This window comes from Vitis riparia, chromosome 12, assembly GCF_004353265.1.
Source record: "Vitis riparia cultivar Riparia Gloire de Montpellier isolate 1030 chromosome 12, EGFV_Vit.rip_1.0, whole genome shotgun sequence".
Taxonomy (NCBI): domain Eukaryota; kingdom Viridiplantae; phylum Streptophyta; class Magnoliopsida; order Vitales; family Vitaceae; genus Vitis; species Vitis riparia.
Window position 1 is genome coordinate 399,786 of NC_048442.1, and position 18,326 is coordinate 418,111.

General features: G+C 37.6%; 2 protein-coding genes across 8 annotated transcripts; one reads left to right on the plus strand and one right to left on the minus strand.

The window, feature by feature from the left end:
* Positions 1–725: 725 nt before the first annotated feature.
* On the minus strand, positions 726–16,688 carry LOC117926961 (nuclear intron maturase 2, mitochondrial). 7 transcript variants are annotated; one of them, XR_004653254.1, is made up of 5 exons: positions 16,515–16,688; positions 13,961–16,375; positions 5,711–5,771; positions 4,680–4,795; positions 726–999 (listed from the first exon to the last, which is right to left on the minus strand). XR_004653254.1 is itself a non-coding variant. In XM_034846304.1 (2 exons), exon 2 carries the CDS (start codon positions 16,361–16,363, stop codon positions 14,114–14,116), a length of 2,250 nt encoding a protein of 749 aa, XP_034702195.1. In that variant the 5' UTR covers positions 16,364–16,375; positions 16,515–16,688; the 3' UTR covers positions 13,724–14,113. The 7 variants fall into 7 exon arrangements, 1 of the variants encoding a protein (XP_034702195.1); XR_004653251.1 differs by having other exon boundaries at positions 5,711–5,843; XR_004653252.1 differs by lacking the exon at positions 4,680–4,795 and adding an exon at positions 5,940–6,146 and having other exon boundaries at positions 5,711–5,843.
* On the plus strand, positions 3,063–3,585 carry LOC117926963 (14 kDa proline-rich protein DC2.15-like). Its single transcript, XM_034846305.1, has one exon. The coding sequence runs from the start codon at positions 3,084–3,086 to the stop codon at positions 3,483–3,485; it is 402 nt and encodes a 133-aa protein (XP_034702196.1). The 5' UTR covers positions 3,063–3,083; the 3' UTR covers positions 3,486–3,585.
* Positions 16,689–18,326: the final 1,638 nt, after the last annotated feature.

The following is an 18,326-nucleotide window of genomic DNA, read 5'->3' on the forward strand; positions in this document are numbered from 1 at the left end:
AGGTTTAAAAATATGAGATTATTGAAATAAAACTAAAAATTAAGTATCTAAAAATATTTGAAAAGACATAAATATATTAAAAAAATATAAATTCATAAAAACTATTATTATATTTTTACTTTAATTTTCAAAACAGAATAAGGAATCTATAACAAAGATTTGGTCTCAACCGGTATGATTTATGCTTTATCAAATACTTAAAATTTTGGAAAAATTTGTACCATACAATACCGGATGAATATAACAAAAATAGTTTCATTTTCATATGCTACCCAAAGAAAATTGACTTTTTATTGAAAACATAGGGAAAAAAATAGTTTTATGATTCCGCAAACACATTTAACAATATTTCTTACAATAAACAATTTTTTGAAATTTTTTTCAAAATATATATATTATTTTTTAGAATAAATTTAAGGTGTTTTGAAATGAAAATATAGAGAATATTTGGAAACCTATTTGAAGGAAAATTATTTTTTATATTTAAATTTTTTTTAATAGAATTTTATTTGGGGCCATTTTTAAGAATTATTGTTAAAAACTATTTTTTGAAAATTGGATTCGAAAAACTTTCCCCCACATTGCCTTTTCAAGGTTGAGTTAGACAAATCCAAATCTAACTTATCATCTTTTCAGATTTTTAAAGAAAAATATTTTATCCCACTTACAATTCAAATTTATATATATACATTTAAAAATAAAATAAAAATAAAAAAGAGATCCAATTGAACATGGATAAACACCTCTATTGGGTTGAGTTGGGTTGAGTTTGAATTTGCCACCAACCTAATCCTACCAATCCAAGTTACAGTTTTTATAATCCATCCAAGTTACAGCCCTAATTTTCGGATCCTACCAATCCAAGTTACAGTTTTTATAACTCATCCAAGTTGCAGCCCTAATTTTCGGACCGATGCTCTGGTGTGGCAATGATAAGATGAACTTCCTCCATTTTTTTATCAACTTGGCGGGGATGCTTCTGGGTTTTCAAAACATGAGCTGCCAACAAGAATATGAAGATTGAGTGAGCCATGCCATTCTCAACTATACACATTGAGAACTTTCAACGACACTAAATTCCATTCCAAAGATTACAACCCAAGTACTAAAAGCAAGAACAAGTGAATATGAGAGGAATCAATGCAACATATGAGAAGATATCAAAAGCATAAGAGTTTTTCTGTTGTTCTTTGTTTGTGAATATCAGCAAGAAATTAACACTCAGGCAGGATCAAGGAACTGGGTGAAGAAATCAAGGATCTGGGTTCTGATTGCTTTTCAGTAGGGCATTCATCACATTGGCCTCTGCTCATACCATCCAACTCAGGTTTCGCAAATCAAGAGCAGTGATTAGTGTATTAGCAGACTGTCGTGTATGTAGATGAACAGACTATTCCTGCATTCTCCAAAACCATGTTTTTTTCTGCAACAAACCTCCTAGTGCTATAGTTGGTGCTCCCAGGACTGTTTCTACCCTTTTTTTTGTGGGAAAATTTGACACCTTAAGGAAAGAAATACTATGAGGTTAAAAGAAAGCCAAAAAGGTTGAGTCTAAGTTAATAATTTTCCAGCTCAAGAAGATCACTTGAAGTAGATCAAGACTTGTAACATTAGTTTAACACTTCAGGTAAGAAAGCCGCTAACATAAAGGAACTCAACAATAAGGAGTTGCCTGTAAACGCCCACATTTTCCAAATGCCAAATCCAGGAAAAAGGAAAACAACAAGAAACAGGTTCCTTCTACAAATCCCCTCCACCCATATTAGTACTAAACTTATGGCAGCAGTCCAATAGAAGATTTGTTAGGATAGCTTACAATATATGGTTTTCTTATAGCAAAATAGAACATCGGGAAATAGTCTTAGAGAGCAACACCATCACTATATGTTGATTTGTGTGTTGGACATACTACTATTGTATTGCCATTCTCTTGCCTTGCTGGTATGAGAATTGGCTTTATGTGAAATTAACTCAAATGCTTATTTAATATCCCTAGGTAAGTTGGGCCTTTTCAAGTGACGAAAAGGACATTTAACCTGCATATTAAGTTAAGAGTATGGATTGTGATACAAGTAGAAGATGGGAAAATAGAATTACTTAAGTGGGGAATTTATTGCAGACACCCACAATTGTGCCCTTAACCTAAAACTTTGGCCATGGAAGCTTCTTACTGAAATGAGCATCTACTAATACAAATCTAAGAAAATACTAGAATCCATGGAGTCTAACCTGTTGATACCTTTTGTAAGATAACATTTCTTAACTAAACATTATTAGCATTTAATCCAAACAGCTAGTTCTTTAGGATGGGACTATGATTCAAGAACCGTAGGTTTCAGATTATCAACTTCGACCAGGATTGAGCTGGTTGGATAGAACCATCCCTCAAGAACCAGAGTCTCTGGTCCATCGACTTCTACCAAGATTGGACTGGTGAAAGTCAGGGTTTAACAGAAACACTCTCAAATGAAACACTAGATTTAAATTCAGGAATTCCTTTTTCCATTGAAAAGAACACTTTTAGACCCTGCCCCATCTTACAATTCTTCTCTAAAATAGCTTATTTTCATCACAAGAAAACAAAGAGCCAGATACCAAATGAAAGGATTTGGCGTCTTTTGCTTTCAAATCACAAATCCAGGTATTTAACATATAATTACGTGCAAATAATAAAATTCATCTGTATGAATCTCAAATCCCAAATCCAGATATTAAAAATATAATTAATATTATGCACCTGCATGCTTGTGACAGCTGTGGAAAGTGAGCTTATTTTGTTTCTATTGTGAGAAAGAAAAGACAAATAACCAACACAGCAAACTACAAATTCCATGTTATCCTCCAAGATGCAGAGGCAGGTTGTAATAGGTGGTTTCATCCAGTGCACCCACACAAATCCCTCTGTATTTTCTTATATCCCAAACAGATCAGACTCCATCTATAAAACCCCAACCCTCCTTCACCATTACCATCACTTTGCAATATCCCAAATACAAACCCAACTCACAAACCAAATCAAAGGTTCGTTTTTCTTTCCCTTTTATCGGGTGTTCCTTTTTTTTTTTTATCGGGTGTTCTTTAAGATGGCTTCAAAGGTTATAGCATCAACCAGCCTTCTCATGTCCCTCAACCTCCTCTTCTTTACTTTGGTCAGCTCTAACCATGTCCTTTGCCCACAACCCAGAGAAAATCCTAGACGCTTCCTCCACAACTCACCGGCTACACCCACGTGCTCTGTGGACACCCTAAAGTTGGGTGTATGTGCTGGCTTATTGAATGGTTTAGTACACCTTGGTGTTGGAACCCTAGCCAAAACTCCATGCTGCAGCCTCCTTGACAATCTGGTTGATCTGGAAGCTGCTGTTTGCCTTTGCATGATCATTAAAGCTAATATCTTGGGCATTAACCTAAGCGACCCAGTTGCATTAAGCTTGCTGTTGAATTACTGCGGAAAGAATGTTCCCTCTGGCTTCCAATGCGCATAGTTTCTGCTCTACTTGTCACTATATGTCCACTCATCAACACTATATGTCCACTCATCAACACTTCCTGTTTTCATAGGTTTGTTTAGAGTTTGCAGTCTGCCTGAGGTATTGTTAATGCACATATAGTGCATGTTATTGATGTTGCACTTGTTAACTATAGCTTTTATTTCAGTTCAAAGAAAAAAGGCACCTCACCTAGTGTATCCTTGGTGTTTCTAGTGACAATAAAGATAACACAGCAGTAACAATAATCTTCCGGAGGGAACTGAAACTGTTTGTTTTATGGATTTATTTCATCCTTTCTATTTTGTTCTAATTTCTTATCCTATAATGTTTTCCATCCATTGGTCCGTAACTAAACTTTGTACTAAAAAGCACATGTTTCTGAGGGTACATCTTGGATCAGATATTGGATGATTTTGAATATAAAATGCCAAATCCTGGAATTTAGAATCTTAACCAAATTTTAATAGTTTGGTTACTGAGCATACATATTAAGTTCCAAATAATTTAAATGGTGGGATAATGGTGGTTGTGGTGGTAATAGTGAGTTGGCAGGAATGGTGAAGGAGGTAAAGGTGATAGGGGTTGCAGTAAAGGGGGGGATTTAGGCCTAGTTCTCCCAAAATTTTAGAAATTACTTCACATGATCCACCAAACAAAGAAACTTGACTTGAAAGGATTACACCATATGATTGGAGAACAAGTGATTCCACGTGTAGATGATCCAGACTAAAGATTTAGTTATTGGAAGCCACTTGATGGTTGCAAAAAATTCCATTTAAGGACATTTAGCATTCTGAAGCCCTAGAAAAGACAAGACATTTAAACTAAAGTTGTTGTTGATGATTATATCAAGCATCCATAAATTGGATGAAAGGCCAAAACCTTCTGCTCAACTCATATATCAAACTTATCAACTTCTATGAATCTTCATATATTTTACTTCCTCGAGGCAACTAGGACTAGAGCAATTCCCTAAAATATGTCTCAAAAGTGTTACCTAGTCCATTGTAGCTTTACTAGCTTTAATAATACTGTTATATACAAAGATATATAATCATACATGTGTGTGTGTGCACGCGCGCACACACACACATATATATGGCATATTTGATAAGACAGCATACTCCTAAAAACAAGTAAGAATGATGAAGCTTCCATGAAAATAAAGGAATTGATAGGGAGGGTTACCAATCATGTTGTCACATGGAAGCCTTGAGATTTTGGGCTTGCAACAAAGTGCAAATACTCCCACACAAGATTTGAGCAATAGCTCTTGACGAGTTTCTCAAAATACCTCAAAGATCCTAAGGCCATGAATCAAGTTAAATCAAGATTGCAGCCTTCACGCGACAAAGTTCATATGAAAGTAAGATTACTTAAAAAAGCATCAAAAGTTAATGACCATGCCAATGGAAAGAATGGTTGATGGCATTCTGTTTAATACAATCCTTATTTACCAATCAAAGAAAAAAAAGAATGGTTGATGGTAATCAATCCAACATTGTAGATATACTAGAACTGGTAAAGAAATGGCCAAGGACAAAATCAACCATATAACCCTTTGTTTGATGAAGAGCTTGGAGCAGTATGAGATATTCCTCTTGTTAACAAGCTTACAAGGGAATTGAAGTCAAATGAGAAACCAATGCATGGACCAAGAATGCATGAGGCAGGTTCTTAATTTGATTCAAGAATGTTATGACCCATGAATGAGAGAAGCAGGTAGACCATTTTATAGAAAACCTTCCCATACAAGAGTTCCGTGGAGGATATAGGGCCCCCAGAGTTTACATTATTCTCTTTAAAACAAAAGAGAGAGAGAGAGAGAAAGAGAGAGAGAGAGAGAGAGAGAGAGACAGGGAGGGAGGGAGAGAGGGAGGGAGAGGGAGGATAATGATGACAAAGATTTGTCTCCCCTCTCCATTCTCATCTGTCAGTTAGATTTTTGGATACAGATCTCAAAGATATTGGCCCTTTCACAGCAAAAATCCATGAGAAATAAGAAAAATGCAAGAACATCTTTCTTGTCAATTTCTCATTTGTGGCAAGGAGCAAGATCTCAAACAAATATGTATTTCCTTGAACTTGGAAACACCAAACACTGCACAGAAACTGCCAGGGTTCGATGGAAATATTGTGCAGCCCACACCATCAATAAATACAACTCTGTAACATCAGTGAACTACAATGAGAACATGGAAATAAAAATCCATACATACCTTGAGAGTACAACGAGTCCATGTGCATCCTCAGGCACAACAAGGATGGGAGATGTGGATTCTGGCATTTCAAGGAACACTGCATAGTGAATTTCAGCTTACTGATTGACGTCACTCCTAAGATGGAGAGCAACTAGTAGTAACAAAATACTTCGTTAAGCAAGCATCACATAACAATAAGCAGAACAGGAAGGAAAAACAACAGAGCAAGATGGTAACAAGATCTTACATTGTCTGTAGCAAACAACCCTTGTTAAAGAAGAAAATAATTCCCAGAACTGAGAATAATAATTCCAAACATGTCAAATTTTTTGGTACAATGGTGAATAGCCTACACAATGGCGGGTTAGTCCATCACTATAGCCAGGCATGAACTCTCCAAACCTGATGAGGGTTTCAGTCCGGATTTCTTGTACCACCTCTTATGACAAGCCCACTAGCAAATTAGAATGTACTTTATCAATGAAAAAAACAAACCTGAATCTTTCAGAACCATTAAATCCAGCGATCTTTTTTTTTTTTTGATAGATTTTAAATTCCAGTTCAATTCTGAGTCATAAACACTGAACCAATTAGATTGAAATGTCTTATCCCAGTTCCTACTAGAGTACAGACAATTTAATTGGAAGCAGATGGCTGTGGCAGGTATAGCTCTCTTCTTAATCAGGACATTACAAGATTTCAAAAGTCAACTATGAATAACTTCAACAAAGGTCTAACTTTACCAACTACAGTTTTTGACAGTTAGTTGGCAACCATTTTTAAGTTTAGCCTTGTAATTATGATGCTTGTTTGAAGTATCCTATCATCCATGGGATTTCTTTGCTAATTTGATTTTATCATAGCAATCAAGCTACCATAGTAGAGATCATCTTTTCAACGCTTAATAAGAAGTTTTAACACCTTTGCATCTTTTAACTACTCTTTTCCTCATTTTGTTACACAATTTGTTTTATCCCACCCCAGAAGATACGAAACTCATTAATTTAGAAATGAAGTTTCATGATGCACTCATTTGAAAGAGTTCTCTAGTCTTTAGAAATACATTAAAATACTTTTTAACTCTCCCTAAATTTTGACAGTAATTATTCATCATTTGGTTGCTAAGACCATGAAGGAAAAAATTAAATTCAGTAAATCTTAAATATAATCATTAAACCCTTCATCAAGGTTGTTGGGATATATGCCATGGTTGCTTCGGAGGTGAGAGGTGGTAAATGTTGGTTTGCGGAGGAGTCCAAGACCTTTGAAATCTCCATTGAAGTAGTCTAAGGTAAACCTAGAGGGATTATTTTGGAAAGGAGCAAAGGCTTACCCTCTTGGATAAGGTTTGGAAAAAGAAGTTTGAGCTACTTGTTGGAAGGTGTGGAAGCTTGGTGTAGAGGAGAGTCAAGTTCGAGGTGTCTAAAAGTTTGGGAAGATGGGGGAAGAAAGTTCAAGTTGCAGTGCCGATCGAATGAAGCTAGTAGGTTTTTACTCTACTCTGTGCGAGATGTGGAAGCTAAGAAGTATTGTCTTGTTTTTCCAGAGGGCAAAGGATTAGGGTATAAGAAGTTGAGGGCCCTAGGAATCTCCACTCCAGCAATGAACAAAGTTTTTCCTGGTGTTCCCATCTCTAAAAAGGTTGGGTCTAGTTTCAAAGAGAAAGAGGAAGGAATTTATGCAGATGCTATAAGGGTGAAGACAGGGGAGCTAGGAGAGTCTTTATGGCTACATTTAGGGGATCGAGAACTTCTTTGTAGGGAAGAGCAGTTAAGTCGTTGCTTGGTTGGTTGTTTTGGCGACATTTTAGACTCAGTTCCTCCGTTGTCATCCTTGAAGGGTTGGGCACATGCACAATGGGCTTTGAGGGGGGGTTTAAAAATCTCCAAGTTGGGTGGGGCCTTTTTGCTGTTCGAGTTTGAGAATAAAAGTGAGGCTGATATGGTGCTTTTAAGGGGCAACATGAGAGAGAGTTTCAGATGCAAAGATGAGGACTTGAAGTGGGGTGTTTTTGGAATGGGAGCCATGCTAAGGAAGTTTAGGTGAGGATTGTAGGACTCCCTTTCCATTTTTGGAGCAGAGAGGTTTTCAAGAGGATTGGGGAGAGCTGTGAGGGTTTTGTAGCTATAGATGAGGAAACAACTTTTTTTTCTCAACTGCAATGGGGAGAACCACTGGGAAGGATTTGCTAGGGTCACTGCAGGTGGTGGTGGTCGGTCAAACTTGCTTTGCGGTTCGTCTGTGGTGGGAAGCCCCTCCATGGGTTTCTCAAGTAGTGCCATGGTCTGAGTCTTGTAGAAGTGCAGGACGAGAGGTTAGGGATGAATTTGTGGGTGGCTCACGCACTGGTGAAAGCGTGAGGGAGAGTCAACCTGTTGTTCAGAAATTGGGGTCAAAGGAACAGCTAGAGTATGGAAGGAGTAGGGGTGCAGTTGGTGCAGCAGGTAGGCTAAGGGTACTGTTCTAGACTCGGATTTTCTTGGGCCTAGGTCTAGGACAGCTAGCTGTGTGGAGAAAAAGGGAAAAGAGGTTTTAGGCCCAAGTGAGTGGGTGCATGAAAAGCCCACGGGTGGAGCGAGCTGGGTTGTGGGCTCTAACCCTTTCAATCCTATGGGTGTAGACCTGGCTAAGGGCTTTTAGGGGCCTATTGGGCCTAAGATTAAAGAGGCCCATCCCCCTTCTTTCCTTTTTGGGCGGCTCTTTTCTCCTAGGGCTTCCCCAGAGACCGACGTGAGAGCAATGGGATGGAGCCGGTGGTGCTGGCCTACGAAGACTTCACCACCGGGAGGTTGCTCTCAGGTCGACCGACGCTCACCAACAAGGCATTGATGGCGGAAGCCTCCAGGTACCCTGTTTCTCACTCCCGCTCACTTGTTTCTTTGGGGTTTCGAGGTGAATCTTCTTTTTCTCTTTTCTTGGGGCCTGACGAAGCTCTATTAGTGTCGGAGGGGGCTTCCAGTGGGTCGAAAGGCTCAATGGCAATGGCTATGGACTGGGATCCTCTGTGAGTAGTGTCTTCTGAGGATACTTTGGTCCTCGATGACCGCAAAGAGCTTCCTTGTGGTTCGGTAGGCAGTGATGGTGCGACTAAACTTGCGATTGTCCTGATTGGGTCGGTTTTTGCGAGGCCACTGAGGCCACTGGCAGAGATGACTGATTTTCAACTGGAAAAGGCAGGGCGGGATGAAGGGTGGAACTTTAGCTGCCTTGCAAAATTCAGTCGATGCCTTGGTATGCCGACATAAGGTTTTGAAAAGGAAATTTTGTACCTTTTGAGGAGGATGGAGGAGAGAATTGATCAAAAGGGGCAGGATGGGGCATCTAGAAAGACAAAATCACTACCTTCAAAATTTGTTAGGGAACTCAAGAAGTTGGAGTGGACAGTGAGCTATAAAAAAGCTAGGGTTGATATCGAATTGGGTAATTTTGTTGGGGCTTCTTTGTCGGGGTGCAAAGGAAGACAACAATTTTATCTTAGAATGTTAGAGGGGCAAATGACAGAGATAAAAGGAAGATAATAAAGTCAATGATAAAATCTCAAATGGTGGACGTGGTTTGTTTGCAGGAAACCAAAATTAAAGAAATGACTATTGAGCTTGTGCGTAGCCTTAGGGTGGGAAGACATTTAGACTAGAGTGCAGTCAATTCAAGGGGAACAACTAGTGGCATTCTAGTGTTTTGGGACAATAAGGTGTTCGATTTGGTTGACTTGGAAAAAGAGGAATACTCAATTTTGTGTCGTTTCAAGAACTGTGATGGGGTTTTGTGGGTGTTCACTGGTGTGTAGAAGGGAAAGAGAGGACTTTTGGGAAGGGTTTGGGGCAATAAGAGGTTTATGGAGCGACCCTTGGTGTGTAGGTGGGGATTTTAATATGATAAGATTTCCTGAAGAACATAGTAGGGGAGGAGGGTTACCTTCAACAATGAGGAGATTTTCAGAAGTGTTAAGAGGATTTGGAGTTGAGGGACATTCCTCTGTAGGTGGGTCCATTTACTTGGAGGGGTGGGTTGAATAACCAATCCCAATTCGGGCTTGACCGATTTTTAGCGACAGATAACTGGGACAGCCTGTTTAATGGGTTGTGCAAGGTGTTTTACCCAAACCGATTTTTTATCACTTTCCCATTCTGCTAGATTGAGGAGGTATGAAGAGAGACCCTCTCCTTTCAAATTTGAGAACATGTGGTTAGAAGTGGAGGGGTTCAAAGATTGGTGGGTGTGCTTTAATTTTACTAGGACTTTCAGCTTTGTTTTAGACGCAAAATTGAGAGCCTTAAAGCAGTATTGAAGGCTTGGAATAAAGAAGTGTTCGGTTTCATTGAGGCTAAAAAGGGAGAAGCTCTCAGCCAGGTTGTGTATTAGGACAAGAAGGAGAAAGTTTCAGCCTTGAATCTAGAAGAGTGTGAAGCATGAAATGAGGCTAGAGAGTCTTATAAGACTTGGGTTTTGAGGGAAGATATCTCTTGGAGACAAAAGTCAAGGGAAGTGTGGTTAAAGGAGGGGGGTGATAACACCAAATTCTTCCACAGGATGGTGAATGCTCACATTAGAAGAAACTAGTTGTCCAAGGTGAAAGTGAATGGTTGCTGGTTTACCGAGGAGAATGATTTAAAAACTAGTATGGTTGGGGAATTTCATAACCTCTATCCAGAAAAAAGGGGGTGGCGTCCCTGTATTGATGGGTTGTCCTTTATGGTGCTAGATAGCAATGAGGTTGAGAGGTTGGAGCTTCCTTTTCGAAAGAAGAGGTGTTTGCAACTCTCTCAGATCTAGGCAAGGACAAAGCTTCAGGTTCGGACGGCTACACCATGGCGTTTTGGCTTTTTTGTTGGGATGTTGTAAAGGTAGAGGTTTTGGGTTTTTTAGAGAATTCCATGAAGGGGGCAAATTTGTAAAGTCTTTAAATGCTACTTTCCTGGTTCTTGTTCCTAAGAAGGGATGTGCAGAAGACCTGAAAGATTTTAGGTCGATTAGTCTTGTGGGCAGCCTTTATAAGTTGCTAGCCAAGGTGTTGACTAATAGACTTAAAAAAGTAAAGGGAAAAATGATTTTGGAGTCCCAAAATGCCTTTGTGGAGGGTAGACAGATTTTAGATGCAGTTTTGATTGCAAATGAGGCCGTGGACTCAAGTTTGAAAAGCAATGAAGGTAGTGTGTTGTGCAAGTTGGATATGGAGAAAACGTATGATCATGTGAATTGGAAGTTCTTGATTGCAGTGCTTAGAAAGATGGGCTTTGGGGAGAAATGGATTAAATGGGTGGAAAGGTGCATCTCTATTGTGAAATTTTCTGTTTTAGTAAATGGATCTCCTTCTGGTTTTTTCCAAAGTTCAAGGGGATTGAGACAAGAAGATCTCCTCTCCCTTTATTTGTTCGTGAGAGCCATGGAGGTGTTTAGTTGTCTCTTGAGGAGGGCTATTAGTGGGAGCTATTTATCTGGTTAGAGGGTGAGAGGTAGGAGTGGTGAGGAGATTTTGATCTCGCACTTGTTATTTGCTAATGATACTTTGGTGTTTTGTGAGGCATCTCAAGACCAGATGACTTATCTAAACTGGCTTCTTATGTGGTTTGAGTCTTGTTCAAGTTTGAGAATCAATTTGGAGAAAAGTGAGTTAATTCCGGTGCGCAATGTGCTTAATTTAGAGGACTTGGCCTTGGAGTTTGAGTGTAAAGTGGGTGGTATCCCTTCCCGCTATTTGGGTCTTCCTTTGGGGGGCCCCTTCAAATCAGTGACGGTGTGGGATAGCGTTGAAGAGAGATTTCGAAAAAGGCTAACAATGTGAAAGAGACAGTCTCAAAAGGAGGAAAACTCACTCTAATTCGAAGCACTTTGTCTAACAAGCCTATCCATTTTATGTCCCTTTTTTGCATGCCAAGACAAGTGAGGTTGAGATTTGAGAAGATTCAGAGGGATTTTCTCTTAGGTGGTGGAGCTCTTGTGCAGAAACCGCATCTTGTTAGGTGGAACATGGTTTGCTTGGAGAAAAGGAAAGGTGGTTTAGGTGTGAGAAATCTCTCTCTAATGAATATAGCTCTCTTAAGAAAGTGGAATTGGAGGTATGCCAATGAAAGAGGGGCCCCTTGGAAGCAACTCATCAATCAAAAGAATGGTGAAGAGGATGGGGGGTGGCACTCCCGCGAAGTGAGTGACAGATATGGTGTGGGATTGTGCATAGCTATTAGGAAGAAGTGGAATTATTTGAGTGGTAGGTTGGCCTACCAAGTAGGTAATGGGCACAGAGTGAGATTCTGGATGGACAAGTGGTGTGGAGATGAGCCACTTTGTGAGTCGTTTCCTTTCTTATTTACCATTTCTTAGTCTAAGGAAGCTTGGGTAGCCGATGTTTGGAGCCTTAATGGTGATGAGGGTGGATGGACCCCTCTTTTCTCAAGGGCCTTTAATGATTGGGAGTTAGAGTTGGTGGAGGGTTTTCTGCAAAAGATCCAAGCTTTTAAGGTGCACAAGGATGTGGAAGATAGAGTGATTTGGTTAGTTTCGAGGTGTGGGACCTTTTTGGTCAAGTCTCTTTATTCTATCTTGGAACCCGGAGATTCTCCTTTGTTCCCTAGTGGTAGTATTTGAAGATCGAGTGCGCCTCCTAATGTGGCTTTCTTTAATTGGGAGGCCTCTTGGGGGAAAGTCTTAACTTTGGACCAACTTCAAAAGAGGAGGTACTTCTTGGCAAATCGGTGTTTTCTTTGCCTCTTTGAAGTAGAGACGGTTGATCACCTTCTTCTTCATTGTGCAAAAACTCGGGTTCTTTGGAATCTTCTTTTTTTCCTCTTTGGTGTGTCTTGGATTCTTTCTTATTCAGTGAAGGAAACTCTTCTTGGGTGGCATGGGTCATTTGTGGGTAAAGCTCATAAAAAGGCTTAGCAAGCAGCCCCTTTATATATATTTTGGACAGTTTGGAATGAAGGAATCTGTTAGCGTTTGGTAATGAAGAGCTTTCGCTCCAAAAATTGAAAAATTCTTTTGTATGTAACCTTTGGTTTTGGGTTAGGGTGTCTATAGATTTGAGCCCTTTTTCGCTTGTAAGCTTCATTAATTGGTTGGACTCTAAGTAAGGGCAGGTGATTTTTTTGTTTTTATCCATCCCCCTCTGGTTTGAGCCTTTTGGCTTCTTTTGTATACTTCCTATAAACTTTGAGGGCACTGTTTTTGGTGTCCCATCTTTTCTTTATATACAACTTTTCCTTATCTATCATTAAAAAAAAAAAAAAAATTAAACCCTTTATCAAAAATATATATATATATAATCATTAAACCCAAAAACTACAAACTCCATTAAACTGAATCTAAAAATAATCCAACACAATCATTGTTGCAGTCAAATGGAGTTTTTCAATTTCCCTGATCCAGAACAGAAAAAGCTAAAAAAATAAATAAAACTAAAAACTTTGATTTATCTTCCTTCCCTTTGTCCTCTAAGCAAACAAACAAAGGGTTTCCATTAAGAACCAAATGCCAACGGTATTTGTCTTAGTTGAGTTAATGCTCTTGTTTTTCAAATCCAAAAAACAGTTAAATGAGGTTCAGATTTCATTCTCTTCTTTTTCTCTATTTCCCAGCATCCAAGTCAGGGATTGAACTAGGAAAATCCAATTCAACTAAGAAGTGTAACATTACCTAACTAAATCAGAAACGGAGAATTTAGTAAACCTATTGAAACAGAGATTGACTCTCCAAAATCCAGATATTGAAGCTAATTGCTCCAAATCCAAGCTAACAATTCATCTAACCAACAAAGAAGACCATTAGTGCAATAATAAGCTGAAACCTTAAGCAGATGAAACCTCAAGGGAGGGAAAATGAAAAGGAGTTGACAGAACTAAATTTAAAAAAACCTAACATTCCATACTTTAAAGTAGATAGATCTCAGTTCTGATAGGTTCAAAGTTCATACAGAGACTGAAAATCAGCAGAGTTTGTACATACAGGGACTCTTCTTTTCTATGTGAATATTAAAACAAAAAAATAATGAGCATTAGAGTAGATATTGAAAGGACCAAGCATTAGATGCAAAAAAAGTTAAACAAACAATTAGCAATTACAGCCAGTGAAATAAAATCCTCTGGATTTTTAAAATCAAATAAATATCATGGAAATTGTACAACCTACTCTGCTTTTTCTGACTTCAAAAGCGGGTAACAAAATTATTGCAGAAGCACCAATAATTTAATTTTGCTTCCCCTCTAAACAGTGCAAATGCCCACTATAAAAGAAAATTTTGGCTATTCAAGCACGGAGTATAAATGTACAGCTTACATTTGCTCAGCATGAAATCCTTCTTCCTTGTTTTCCTCATCTTTGAATTTGCAATCATAGTTCTCATGGATTGCTTCCCCTCTTACTGGTACAAATGCCTACTTGCACAAAAAATAAAATTGGCCTGGCAAGCACAGAATATAAATGTATTTATTAAATTTGAGCTGCATGAAATCCTTCTTCCTTGTCTTCCTCGCCTCTGGATCTGTGATCATAATTCTCATGGGTAGATCCCAGCAGCAATTCTTTCCCTCTTTGTGCATCACTGACACCACTCTTCCCAACAGAAAGCTGGTCCACTATGATTGCATTTCTTTTGTAGTTCCAAACAAGCATTGAAATGTAATCCTGGGGTGAAACAAGACCATGTTCTCTAAGACAACTCCTTTGCTCCTCCAGAGTTTTAGAATCATCAAGCTTTATATACTCAAGCAAAGCCTTTTCGTGATCAGGCCTCCAATTACTTGGGAAAGGGGAGTAATCAGTCTCAGGTACAAGAGACATCCGGGTATAATGAAGTCCGTCAATTGACTCCACAAGACCCATCCTCAGCAAATTATGGTACTCCGGAGACTGCCCTTTTTTCTCCTTCAAAGGACGGCTCAAATTTCGTGCACCGATTTTATACACCTTTGCTCGGGAACGGAGCTTGTATTTTGCAGCATAAAGTTTCGCAAGCGATCCCCTTACTATGTATGAACAGAAGTTCACAACTTTCTTCCGGTTATCTGCATACCTATACCACTCAACCATAGTCGACAATAGCTTATTCATTTGAGCATTTGTATGAGCCTGAGTGGCATGAAACATTCTGAAACAAGGTTGTGGATCTGGATCCCTATCCCCTTTAAGAAAGCTCAACTTCCTAAATTGCTTAATGCATTGTTTCAAGCTTGCAGTGACAGACAAGAGGGTGCCCACACCCTTCTCACTAATGATCTTCCCACCAGTTGCAGTGTACCGAAGAGTAGGATACACAACTCTCCGGCACAACACATGATCGAGAAACATTATGCCCTTAGTTATATGTTCAATAGGAAGGCTCTCATTGTCAAGCTTAAGCATATATTTCTGATCACAAAACTCAATCAACTGCTTTCTCAATATTGCAGCATCAGCTCTAGGTCCTCGAACTCCAATCAAAATGTGACCCCCATATCTTATATAATCCATTTTTCTGGTTTTGTCTGGGCCACTAGTAGGGACAAATTCTGGCCAAGATGTATTCCCTTGTTCTACTTCCCCATCCGGACTATTCCATATGACATCACTCTTTGACGGGCGATAAAACTCCTTAATCTTACCCTCCATCCAACGGTCCAGTTCATCTAGACATACATTAGCTAAAAGGGGACTAAGAATCCCACAATGCCCCCAAGAAGGAAGCTTCTCTGCCTCCTCAGGAGCAAACCCAAAAAAGGTCTCTAACCAATATGGGTCAGGTTTTGGCTCATCTTCTGCTAACACCCTCTTCTTTTGATACTTCCTCTTCTTCTTTTTCTTCTTCTCTCCTTCATCAACCTGACTTGTGATCACCGGTGTGACTAACGCTGCCTTCACCAAATCAATCACCTTTTTATCTCTAACATCCCTCATTAAAGCACTTATCACCAACCCCACCTTCATCCCATCCAATATCGTACTCAAATCCCCTTTTATATACCATAAATAACCGGCAAAACTTCGGCGAATGACCCGCAACACCGAATGAGCATTTCTCCCAGGTCTAAATGCAAATGACTTCTCTGAGAACCGTGACTCATAAATTGGCTCCAAAATCATAAACAAAACCTCTTGAACTATCTTATCTTGAAATGGGGCAGGCTGCGTGGTAGTCAAAATAGCCCTAATTTTCCTCTTAGACAATGATTCATACTCGGTCTTGTCCTTGGGAGATTTTATAAAGAACTCCAACCTAGCTCCCCACTTAAACCTAGAATCAAGAACTGCATTGCGCAGCCCTAACAAGTCTTCAAGCGCTGATCTTTGTATCGCACTCCGGGGCATATAAGCCCCCATCTCATCAGCGCAAACTTTTTGGTAGGCCAATACCCACAACTCAAATCTACGGAGAAAAGAGGTCAAATTGGTCACAGTAGCATCCGGTGCTCGAAAATTATCAATCCACATTTGGGAGCACAGAGCAACCCCATCTTCCTTCATCAAGGTGGATGGGTCATCGGGGTCCGGTGTCCTACGGTTGGCCGCCGCGAATGAGAAAGCTCGAAAAAACGAAAACCCGTTATTCCTAGGGTTTGGAAAATCAGATTTTGCATACAAGAAGAAGTTGTTGGTTGCAGAAAAAGAATGGTTTACGAGTACCACATGGTTTACAAGTACCACGTGCTTTACGAGTACCCGATGAGCCAAGACGGCGAGGCGTTGATGATGCATGTAGTTCATGTCATTTCCCCACTGATAATTCAAACATAAAAACGAATCAGAAAGTGTTGGAAAGTACCTAAACTGAAAACCCTGTTTGTTTTGAGGGAAGAAACTTTCCCAGAAAGAGAAAACGTGGAAATTTTTTGCTAAGAGATAGAGAGAATCATACATATACCAGTATGTTCGTTGCCACCGAAATAGTTCAAGAAACGGAAAAGCCGAAAATCAAATGTTTCGGATTGGTGCAAGGGAGAAGAGAGGCTTCGTTGAGCTACAACTTATAGTTTCTGCCTTTCTGGCGAAGGAAACGCTTTCTCTAATTTCTCCAGTCCACTACTAGGGTTTTTCAGTGCCTAAAACCCATGAAGCCGCCGTTTCTAATAGCGATTTTAGAAATAATTTGTCTTTAAAATATGAAATAAGAAAAGTGTGATTTGATTATATATAAAATTAATAATTCTTTTATTAAATATGATGAAAATATACCAAATTTATAAATCCAATTCGTTTGAACTTGATAATTAATTCATTTTTTACATAAAATATTTTTTAACGTTCCATTATTTTTATATAAATTTTAAAAGAAAATATATTTTTTTTAAATAATAATATTTTTATAAAAAATATATAAAGATGTTTTTATCCAAAATTAATCCATTTTTAGAAAGAAATAATGCTATTTTTGTCAAATATTATTTTTATAAGAAAAATATAAAGATATTTTTGTCAAAGTTTGATCATGTTTGTAAGCTAAAAAATATAAATGGTTAAATTTATAAATTTGAAAGTATTTCATCCTTCCAGTTAAATAATCCTAAAATTAAAGATATTCTATGTACAAATTCTCAACTTTTTCAAGTAAACAAAAAATATATATTTTTCAATACATATGGAGTAAGGAAAATTATTGGTCACCTAAAAGTCATTTATATCAAACTTTCACAAAAATATATGTCACAATATAAATTTTTTTATTTTTTTATTGTTATAATTTATTAATAACATCATATGATTTGCATCATTCAAATCTTAATAAAAATAGTGTTTTTGGTATAAAATTTTGAAAAATAATTTTTTATAAAAATTAAGTTTCCACTACTCAATTCGTTAATTACATTAAGATTTATTCAAGTACTCTGAATCTTAGTTGGTACAATATGCAATTAAGCTTCCCTAAAAATTGATTTCAAATGAGATATGTATTTATCTATGGTACCATGAATAAATAAATTTTGCGTTATGAGAATTTGTTACAATATGAAACTTGTGAATGCTAGTAAATATTATAATTTTTTGTGCGAATAAATAAATAAATCATCTTCTAACAATTTGTAAGCTAAAGATATGTGGATGACATAAATATTACAAAGTCTATCTGTAACTATTTTTTAAATTAATTTTGAAAAATAATTTTTGACAACAATTTTTCAAAACTGTTGTCTAATTTTTGTAAAGCAAAAGTTTATTTGAAAACATAAAATGTTTTTAACTCGTTTTTAATATTTTTAAAAATAATTTTTACATTTAATATTTTTTTTAATTATTGTACATGCTTGTATAATTATTTAGTAACACAATCACCGTAAAAACAAGTGAAAATAATTAAAATATATTTTTTGAAAATACTTTATTTTTTGTTATTAAAAATATAAAATAGAAAACAGTTTTTAGTTGTCAAATGTGTTTTCCATATTTTTTATTATGAAAAACAAAAAACCATTTTAAAAAATAATTCCCAAATAACTTCCAACTTATTTCTTCTCTAATATTTTACAATTTTATTTACTGTTATTATAAAAGTACTTGAATGAAATATTATCAATTTTATTTGTTTTTGTACATGACTTAACCATTTTGCTTCTTGAAATTTATAAAATAAAAATACTTTGTTTTATTATTAATGTTTTAACTCTTCTTACCATGAATCATCCTAATGATTTGTGTTAGGAAAAACAGCACAAGATCCATATATTTTTAAAGC

What these genes read in the sequence shown, in the direction of transcription:
- LOC117926963 (XM_034846305.1), top strand. Translation starts at nt 3,084, where the DNA reads ATGGCTTCAAAGGTTATAGCATCAACCAGCCTTCTCATGTCCCTCAAC.
- LOC117926961 (XM_034846304.1), bottom strand. Translation starts at nt 16,363, where the DNA reads ATGAACTACATGCATCATCAACGCCTCGCCGTCTTGGCTCATCGGGTA.